This window comes from Anomaloglossus baeobatrachus, chromosome 7 (assembly GCF_048569485.1).
Source record: "Anomaloglossus baeobatrachus isolate aAnoBae1 chromosome 7, aAnoBae1.hap1, whole genome shotgun sequence".
NCBI lineage: Eukaryota > Metazoa > Chordata > Amphibia > Anura > Aromobatidae > Anomaloglossus > Anomaloglossus baeobatrachus.
The window spans coordinates 301,825,945-301,836,255 of record NC_134359.1 but is presented as its reverse complement, the minus strand read 5'-3'; the positions used below and the strand labels follow the sequence as shown (position 1 = coordinate 301,836,255).

The window sequence follows — 10,311 nt, the reverse complement described above, 5'->3', positions numbered from 1 at the left end:
TTTCTGGTGCAGAATCAGGATCACGTTTCGTCGGCAGAAGTTGATGTTTTTGGGTTTTTTTACCTGCATTCCCAACTAATCCAGAGGAGGCCAGAGGCAGCACCAGTAACTCCAGCTTATCGTAGAGTGGTGATGGACAGGCCCCTGGCTCTACAGGCTCGTGATGGCAGTCCTCCTACGTGTGGCTGTTTCTTTTTGTGGAGTGCGTTAAAAAAAAAAAAAAAAAACCTGTCAGGAATGGTCACTAGTTGCCCATGTTGTAGGGAGAGAGACAACCCATCGAAAGAAAAACTGTCTGTGCTCGAAGCAAATCCCAGGGTAATTGGTGAAGGCTCCTGGGAATTGTCCTGGTAAGAGCAGACCTCTATCGGATATAAATGTTTAAGTGGTCTGTAATATTTCGCGCTATGTACATGAAGTGGTCGTTTCCTCCCGCTGCGATCTCATGGACTCCTCACATCTGCGGCTTGTCTCGTTCGGCCGTGAAGAGCTGTCTATTGTTTGTTGGGAATTGGTTCTCGGCCGAATCTGTTTGCACGGAGATTACGGGCGACTTCACAGCTGGGTGCGACGTGTGCGCACCTGGATCATGAGCCGTGAAAGCGGAGGGTATAAGGAAAAGTCAATATAGACGGCCTGTGACACCTCTGCCCATTCCAGGAATACCGGGCTCGTCAGATACGCTCAGTACACATCCCGTCCTCCGACTGATCATGCATTACTGACCATGTGTGGTCCTCATTGATCTCAAATCCTGAGGATGCAGGATACTTTTAGGTGAGATCTGCGTTTTCTGGATTTACCAGGATGGTGAACCCCCCCCCCCCCAGTTCCTTCTCCTTTCTGCCCTTGTTCGCCTGCATGCCGCCCGCTTGCGCTCAACAGGAATGCGGGCGGCTTCGTGCTAGGGCTCTACATTGGGTGTGTTCCCTCCGCGAGGTGATATGTTCCCACTAGCAGAAGATCTGTTATTCAGTGGAGTATATAGATTGGGCGCGGTCCGGACTTGCTGCACTAATCCTTTATATATCCGAGATCAAAGCAAGCGTGGGCGGATGGATGTATAGAGAAGCCGCGCTGCCTCTATAGAGGTCCCCCCTCCGTATAGCACTGCGCCTGCCTTCCTTAATGAGCGCTCCTGAAGGAGCACAGAATATGTTCCCTTCTCTCCTGCTGGTCCCCAATGTGCAGAAGTCATTAGCTCAACCTACAGATGAATCCAGGAACACTTTGAGGGTCTTCCACGGTCGCTCGCTTTTTCATCAGGACGTGAGCCCCGGCGATGACGTCTCCTCAAATCGCAGGTCACTGTTTCCAATGAATGACGGGTGCAGGAAAGGGGCTGATCATACGGCTTTCTTGGCAGCCATGTGAGGACACAACCTTTTCTCTAATGTCCCGTTGCGAAAACGAGCAGTGCCGACCAGCCCCCTGATGTCAGAGGACATGGATCCCCCAAATCCTAAGCCCTCTGCAAGACTTACTCCATTCTTATAACAAGTCTCTGCTCGACCTCCCCCGTCCTCTCTGACCTTATTCTATACTTTATCTGATGCACATAACCCTGATTTACACAACTTTGATGGATTTTTATTTTTTACTTCCGGCTTAACAGCAATTTTTTTTATTTTATTTTTTTTACATTTGAGGTTTATTTTGCAGCTTTTAGTTTCTACATCTTCTATTTATGACCGTACATGGCAGGAGGATTCACACGTGATTGTTAGGTGTAATCCTTGTCTGTCTTCTCCTGAACCATCTTCCAAGCTGTCTAACGCTGACATGGTCATGAATTGGCTTTTAGGACGGGTTAGGACAAGCGACACAAATCACAACGTTCACTGATCACTGCCGCTGCAGCCATGTATTGTGGTACGTAGAGGATGTAGAAGGCAAACGCTCCACAATTATTCAATTAAACCCTGTTACAACAAAAAAAATGCATTTACTTAAAGTTTTTAAATGTGTTACCGATTTTTTATCTTTTTTACATATTCGAATTGGCCGGAGGTAACCTAACCGGGCAGATTGCAGACTTTTTGTTTTTCTTTTTTTTTTTTTCTTTCTGTTTTATAAGACGCACCCCAAATTTGAAGGAGGAAAATAATTTTTATTGTTAAAACGAGGGTTCGTTTATTTTTATAATCCTAGTGCGTCTTATAGTATCTCACCAGGGGGGAGCGGTGGTGGTGGTGGAGCGGCTCAGGAAGGTTCCAGGAGGCAGGGTAGGCAATGCTGTGGGCTCGGGTGTCACGGCTCAGTTGGGTTGGCGATGCTGTGGGCTCGGAGGATGGGGTGTTGTAGTTCAAGAGGGTCGGCAATACTGCAGGCTCATGGGGTGGCGGGCTCGGAGGAGGGGGTGGTGCGGCAGCGGAGGGTCGGCGATACTGCGGGCTCGTGGGGTGTCGCAGCAGCGAGCACAATTGATCTGCCAGCGGGCTCCATTGAATTGCCAGTGGACTTCAAGAAAATGGAGGCGGCATGTGCACAGATTAACGCAATGCCCATTCAAGAAAGTGGGCGCGAAGTCCTACCTGTACACACACCACGTCTGCGGCCATTTTCTTGCGGCCATTTTCTTGAAGTCCATCTCCTCAACTACAGGCAATTCAAAGCAGCTCGCAGATCAATGGTGCCTGCCACCGCAACACCTCACGAGCCCGCAGTATTGCCGACTCTGCTGCTGCACACTGACCTTCTTGAGCTGCAACACCCTCCCTCCTCTGAACCTGAGGGCAGATCAATGGCGCCCACTGCCTTGACACCCGACACAAGGCCGCAGTGTCGCCAACACCATTCCTCCCCCCCCCCCCTTTTTATTTTTTTTTGGGGGGGGGGGGGGGGGGGGGGGGAGGTGGAAGCGCGTCTTTCAAACCGGGAAATGTGTGTGTCTATGATATATATTTACACAGAAACCTAATACCGGGAGCAGCACCTATAAATATAGAAGTAGACCTGCTCCTTTTTAAATAGGCGCTGAATGTTATCCCTAAAGAATTTTTAGGTTGAGAACTTTTTTTGCAATTCGCTTTACCTTCAGTGCATGGGAGCAATAAAAATATATATTATTTTTATAAATTTTATATCTATATCTCTCTGGAGTACTTGAGCCGTTGACCTCTCCTTATGTCAGATGCCCTTTCCTCGTAGCTTTAGTTGTAGCGAGCGCGTTCTCAGCTGTGTAATACCGGCGTGGCACCAGCACCGGTCCAGTGGACCTCAGCCCTAACTGACACAAATACATGCAAAGTAGTCACCGGAGCGAGCCCTGCGGGCAGGCTGGAGTAGACTTGTTGATTTGATTAGTTTTTTCTTTTGTTATGAACCACATTGAGTCACATTAAAGTTTTTGTTTTTCCTCTTTTTACAGGATGAAGGTTTAAGAAATTCACGGAACCAGACTTGCAAGAGATGCATCTACCCTGAGACAACCCACCGTTTCAAAGTGATCAAGAAAATGTAGCAAGATCCCCCGCTGATCGGAAGAGATCTCATGTTTGGAAGACCTAATACCTTCCAGAATGAACATGGATGATGGAACTGATGGAGCCGACGGTTCTCCGAATCTGAACTGCAGCCGGGACCCCATGTCTTCCACTGGTTTGACAGAGTTCGAGAGTCGCCAGGAAAGCTACAGGGAAGATCGGCCTTATAAGTGTAACCAGTGTGATAAGAGTTATCGGCATGCCGGCAGCTTGGTCAACCATAAGAAGACTCATCAAGTTGGTCTCTACGCCTGTCTGATCTGTCAGAAAGAATATTCCAACCCTATGGGCTTGAAAAGTCACCTGCGCACCCACTCGGAGGAGAAACGATTCCGGTGTGAACAGTGCGGAGAAGCTTTTCGAATGTCTCAGCAGTTGTACAATCATCGAAAGTCCATGCATGCTTATTATTCTGCCCCCAATGGGGAAAAAGTCTCAAGAAGCCCCAAGTTTGAAGTGCAATCCCCAGTATTAGTAGAAAGTAGCAACCTAATGACAAACTTGGAGAACTATATTGCTGAATCCATGCTACCGGTGGACTTCCCTCAGCTCGTCTCAAAATATTTCCCAGATGAAAAAGGGGACGAGCGTCCTGTGAAAGAGGAGGCTGTGGAATATGAAGCGTTTACAGACGAGAAGGATCAGCCCAATGACAGCAACGTGGAGGAATATCGGTACAAATGTGCCCAGTGTGGGAAAGCGTATAAACACGCAGGGAGCCTCGCCAACCACAGGCAGAGTCACGTTATTGGAATATACCAGTGTGCCGTGTGTTTTAAGGAGTTCTCAAACCTTATGGCAATGAAGAACCATTGTCGTCTCCATTCAGACTCTAGAGCACGGCGAAGTTGTAAATCCCCTCTATCTTCTGGACAAATTGCTGGTGTCCATTTAGATTTGACTGAAGTATTACAGTCGGCCGAGAAAGCAAAGAATCCACTCTGCTTACCTGATTTAGCCAAACTAATAAAGTCTGACTATAAAGACATTGTCCCCATGCCTGAATCCCACTACCCAGATGGCCCTGAATCTTCACCAAGTCCCTTTACAAAGACTAACCCCAATGACGTGACCGATATTCCCTTATGTTCAGACTCCATGATCGACAGTACAAATGAAGATGAAGCCAAGGAACAGGCAAATGATTTTCCAGAATATGATGAAGCAAACGAAGAAGATTCAAAGTCTGGCGATAGACCGTTTACATGCCAGGAGTGTGGAAAGAGCTACAGACATGCGGGTAGCCTGATCAATCACAAAAAAATTCACCAAACCGGAGTATACAGCTGTTCATTGTGTTCCAAAAAGATGTTCAACATGGCTGCCTTAAAAAACCACCTTCGGGCTCACTTTAAGTCTAAGGCAGGAAAGAGACTAGAAGATGCTCACTTTCCCTCTGCCAGCCTATCCGATGAGATCTATCAAAACCAAGACGACTCTTATGATTGCGGAAACTCTGACATTTCTACTAACGAGACTGACTTCTTAAAACATCACTTTCTTCACCAGAAGCAAGAAATGAACGAAATATCTATCGATAAACCGGTAGAGGACGTTCCAGAATCTGGCATTTGGCAAGAAACCCCTCAAGTCTCACAAGGTAGCAGTGACGACTCGGCTTATTCTAGTGGCCCTGCCTTTCCAGAAGCTAAGATGGAGGTGGACAACTTGGCTTTTCAGCCATGGAGTCGAGAAGACTCCTTAGCTACTCATCATGAAGTTAAGCTCGAACATACAGATGATGATCTCCAAAATGCCGACGATAGTGTTGCAATACCTCAACCTGATCCCATTGCTTTGAAAGAAGAGGAATCTTCTGGCCATGAACAGCAACACCAATCGCCAGATGACCGTCCACATAAATGTGAACTTTGCGGCAGAACGTATCGGCACAAAAGTAGTTTGATAAATCATAAGCTGACGCACAAGACCGGAGTATATCAGTGCTCACTCTGTCCAAAGCAATATCCTAATCTAATGGCACTGAGAAATCATGTCCGATTCCACAGTAGATCATATGTGGGGAGAAAAAGTATAGCGTCCAGACAGGGCCACCAGTTTTTTCGGAGCAGGCCAAGATTTTTGCAAAGCAGGAACATTCACTTGCTTGCGGACTCTGTGAAGTTGAACGAGGAACTGCCCCAAGCAGTGACCACCAGTCAAAGTGCTGGCGAAGAACTCGTAAACGAGCCCCAAACTCTACGCAGATCTGGAAAGTCATTTGAGAATTTTCATTCCAATAGACGGAGTTTTTTCAGTGCAATAATTAAATCTCCTGCAAAAACACCCACCGATATTCAACATACATCTCCTGAAAAACATTTTTTAAAAGCAAAGGCAGAACCTCATAATAACGTCACAGAAACCTCTGAAAACCAAGGAAGGCGCGTGTATAAATGTAACCTTTGCAGCAAGTCGTATAGACATTCAGGAAGTCTAATAAATCACAAACGAACTCACCAAACCGGTGACTACGGGTGCCCTTATTGCTCCAAACATGTACATAATATGGCTGCCTTAAAAAATCACATTCGAATTCACCACAAAATTAAAAAAATGGAATCAGAAGACGTATCGAATGACCATGCGGTTCTGTATTCAGATCTTTCTTATCGATCTGACACTAAAGGAGTATACGGTTGTGTCAGCTGTCGGGAGACGTTTCATACCGAAAAAGACTTGCTAGCCCACCAAATGCTGCACGTAGAGGACAACCAGTGGGATCACCAAGGTCCCAAGTCCAGCTCAACAGAGGTAGATAAAGATGGAAATTTTATAGGGACGGTAGACTCTGAATGGGACCACTCCAATAACCTGGGTTTTCAAGATGAGCGTGACCACTTGGACTCGGCAGTAGAAGACCACGAGCCTGAATACACATGTGTTGAATGTGGGGAAGTGTATGACCATATAGACGATCTGAATGACCATAAACGCAGCCATCAGGCCGGTATATTCCAGTGCTCATTTTGCCCCAAAGAATTCTCCAGCCTCTCTGCTCTGAGAAGTCATTTTGAGACCCACACTAAGCCCCAAACGGTCAGAACTACCAGCGTAGATAGATCAGATGGGAATGAATTTGTGGAGAACCAGATCCTGGCAGATAACCACTACGACTGTGGTCACTGTGGTTTGGTCTTTTCTAATGAAGTTGACTTCCACCAACACCAGGTTGCACATGAGAAACGACAAGGAATGGCTGAACCTCTTCCAGCAATGCAAGGAGAAGAACAAGAGCCAGAATTCTCCTTTTCCATGCATTCCTCAGAAAGAGAACTATTACACAGCATAAAAAGCGAGATTGAAGAAACTGAGCGTGGTGAAAACCATGATTGTGGATCCCAGCTTTCACATATTTGTGGATTCTGTGGGGAAACCTATGATGATCTAGAGAGCTTACAGGCTCACAGCTTCAGTCACCGAAATAAAATAGACTCCCCTGCAAATGGAAACATCCCACCTGAAACCATCGAGAACCAACAACACAGTCCAAAGCCAAAAGTTGAAGGATCTGAATCAAGTCCCAAAAATGTAGAAAGCCCAGAGAGCCGACCTTATACGTGCGACCAATGTGGTAAGACTTATCGTCATGGTGGAAGTCTAGTTAATCATAAAAAGACTCATTTGGTTGGAAATTTCCAATGCGTAGGTTGTTCTAGACATTACCCCAACCTGGCAGCTTACAGAACTCACTTGAGGCACCACCCGAATTGTAAGTCAAGCGCTGGGAACAATCTCCATGAGCTACAGATTTCCACTTTACAAGACTGTTCATACCTTAGTGGGAACGAGAGATTGCTGCCATTTTCGCTTTCTTTGCCCGGTGATTTTGCCAGTCGACATAACCCAGAAAAGTGTGCTAAGTATTCAACGTCAATTAGTCTGACTTCCCAAACAAGTGGACATAAAAAGAATTCAAAAAGGCGGCTTTCACGACAGATTGGTAGGATACGTGAAGACCAGGCAACCCAAACAATGTCTACACAAACTACGTCTACGAGTATAGAAGACAGTAAGGTTCAGTCCTGTAAATTATGTGGGAATATGGTCCGGCTAGGAGATCTAGCGCTACATCTTTCTTATAATTGTGTGAGGCCGTTATCGAAGCTCGATGGCTCTCTAGTCGAATGTAAAGAAGAAACTCCTGATCTTCCAATCTTGGCCAACAGTGCGCTGTCCCAAAACGACCGAGAGACTGGATTTCAAAAGCGTCCATTTCGTTGTGAAGTTTGTAACAGGAGTTACAGACACGCAGGGAGTCTTATTAACCATAAGCAGACTCATAAGACCGGAATCTTCCGCTGTCCCATCTGCCAAAAACGCTTCTTCAATCTAATGGCAATGAAGAATCACAACCGCATCCATTTTGAGTTAAAGAGACACAAATGCCTAGATTGCGGTAAAGCTTTCCGACTGCAGAAACAACTCGATACTCACCAAAGAATACACCGGCAAAGGGCACCAGCCAAGAAGCTAGGAAGACGCAACCGCAAAAGCAGATACCGAAGATTTTCTCAAGGGCATCATCAAAAGACACCTGTGCAAGTTTCAAGCGAAGCCTCTTCTGTAGAAAAAGTTATTGGCTCCGGTGAGAGGAGATCAGCGTCTCGTGTAAAACGCGAAATGGATCCAGACTCCCGGCCCTACCAGTGTCAAGAGTGTGGAAGATCCTACAGACATGCTGGAAGCCTGTTCAACCATAAGAAAAGCCACAAAACGGGTCAGTACCATTGTTCCATCTGTGACAAAACATATCGTAACCTAATGGCCCTAAAAAACCATCAGCGCACTCACTATCAAGTGAAAAGACATTCTTGTTCTCAGTGCGGGAAAACCTTTAAATGGAGGAGACAACTTGTCAGGCATCAACTTGTACATGTTCATAAGGAATCAGAATTGGACTCTGTGGTGCCCTCAGGAACAGAAGAAGCAAATGCCATACCTGTCCAGCAGGAGGTAAACCCAACTATGGGCCATGAAACATCTGACTTCAAGAATCAGGATGTTTCCAATGAGGCAGATGAAGATGTGGCTAGCCATCCATGTGAGGAAGACCGTACTGATGTCTCGGCAGAGAGAGGGGCAAGAGAATCGGCACAATCTGAAGAACCGCATCAGTGTGAGATGTGTGGCCGTACCGATCATGCTGGCAGCTTATGCACTCACACGAGCACATGCGAAAGTGGAAAATATAAGTGTTCGTTGTGTCCCAAAGAGTTTCTCAACCCCAACGCTATGAACGCCCATCTTCAGACTCACTCTGCTGAAAAACCCCTTCAGGGTGTTGACTGTGGGCAAATGTTTCAGTCTTCCCAAGAACTGATCAGCCACAACACAGGCCATATTAAAGGAAAAGCCTTCCAGTGTCCAACCTGTAATCATGTCTTTAGCTGTGAAGTAACCCTCAGACATCACCAACACACTCACGAACAATTGTCTTCTCCCCAGTCTTCCTCACTAGTTTCACCGAAGCAGAGCAATGAAAATAAGACGTCGAAATCGGATGAGAAATTCCAAAATCAGAAAGACCAAGGTGACCGCAAATACAAATGCAAGCAGTGCGGTCGCTCTTACCTCCATGCTAGCAGTCTTTTTAACCACCAGAAAACGCACAGCATCGGGGTCTACAAGTGCCCAAACTGCCTCAAGGAATTCTTCAACCTTCTCGCCTTTAAGAATCACCTCCGTATCCACAGATACAACTGCAAGGAGTGTGGGAAAGCCTTCCGCAACTCCAGCGACCTGGTTGCGCATTCAGAGATCCACGAAGAAGGATCCTTCACCTGCGCGCTCTGTAATAAACATTTTCTCTGTCTGTCCAGTCTTAAAAACCATCAGCGGATCCACGATAACCAGGACGGCGACATCTTAGACCCTCAGGCAGTATCCAATTTTATGGTCGAAGTAACATGACTGTCATGATGGTGACCACAGTCCAGTCGCCTCGTGTAGGACAGACTCTACACAACATGCGGAGAACTTTGTTTTTTTTTTTTTTTTTTTTTTAAGAACCTCAGCAGTGTGCCATTAACCCCCTCCTGGCCGTCCAGGTGTAGATAATAACTTAATGGACAGGCCTTAAACAACTGACATGGTAGAGGTTTCCCTTCTGTTACATTGCCTTTTTTATTTTATTTTTTCTACACGGAGGACAAAGGGTTCGACGTCCCTTTCCAAATGCACTTGTGACAGAATATAATGGTGCTTTTACTGAGACACTTGACACCGGGGGGTGTCGATTACAGCAACGTGATGTTGCCCCCGGCCCCTGTAGTCAGATATTGTCTGCTCACCTCCTCCGCACCATTCCAGGGAGGGATTTAGGAATTCTTTTTCGGATTGAAGTATGTTCCAAGCAATTTGGGGTGGGCTACAAGATGGGGCAAGAAACGGGTTTACACATTTGCCAAGCCGTAGTCTTTCCTCGGAGCCCGGCACAGCAGATGGGTATTTAGTAATTTATATTGTACAGGGTTGGAGGACCTGCACGCTGACTGTGGGGGAATATGCAGATAAAATAATTTGGAAATGGCATTTGTATTGAATCTTTTAATTTTAATTTTTTTTTTTTGGAAGGGGGGGGGGGGGGTAGTTAAAGCGCACCAATCACCAGGATTTTCCTATATAACCTAAAGCCAGTTCTATACTGCCACTATCAGGCTGAGTCTATACATACCTGTAGTGGTCAGCTCGGATATATAGATTTTGAAACACAAGCAAGTAAAGTTTGTAAAATGAGCAGCTTTTTGGTTGGCAGCAGCTGCCGATCAGCTGATAGCGGAGGTGGGTATTCATAGTGATTCCCACCCCCCTGCCTGTCCATCCT

General features: G+C 46.3%; 1 protein-coding gene across 1 annotated transcript in view; it reads left to right on the top strand.

The window, feature by feature from the left end:
* Positions 1-10,017, top strand: part of ZNF646 (zinc finger protein 646) — a 17,155-nt gene extending 7,138 nt beyond the window's left edge. The window contains exon 2 of the mRNA XM_075318612.1: positions 3,371-10,017. Within this exon, the coding sequence (XP_075174727.1) occupies positions 3,522-9,398 (5,877 nt within the window). The 5' untranslated portion in view covers positions 3,371-3,521 and the 3' untranslated portion in view covers positions 9,399-10,017. The remainder of the gene's footprint in view (positions 1-3,370) is intronic.
* The last annotated feature ends 294 nt before the right edge of the window (positions 10,018-10,311 follow it).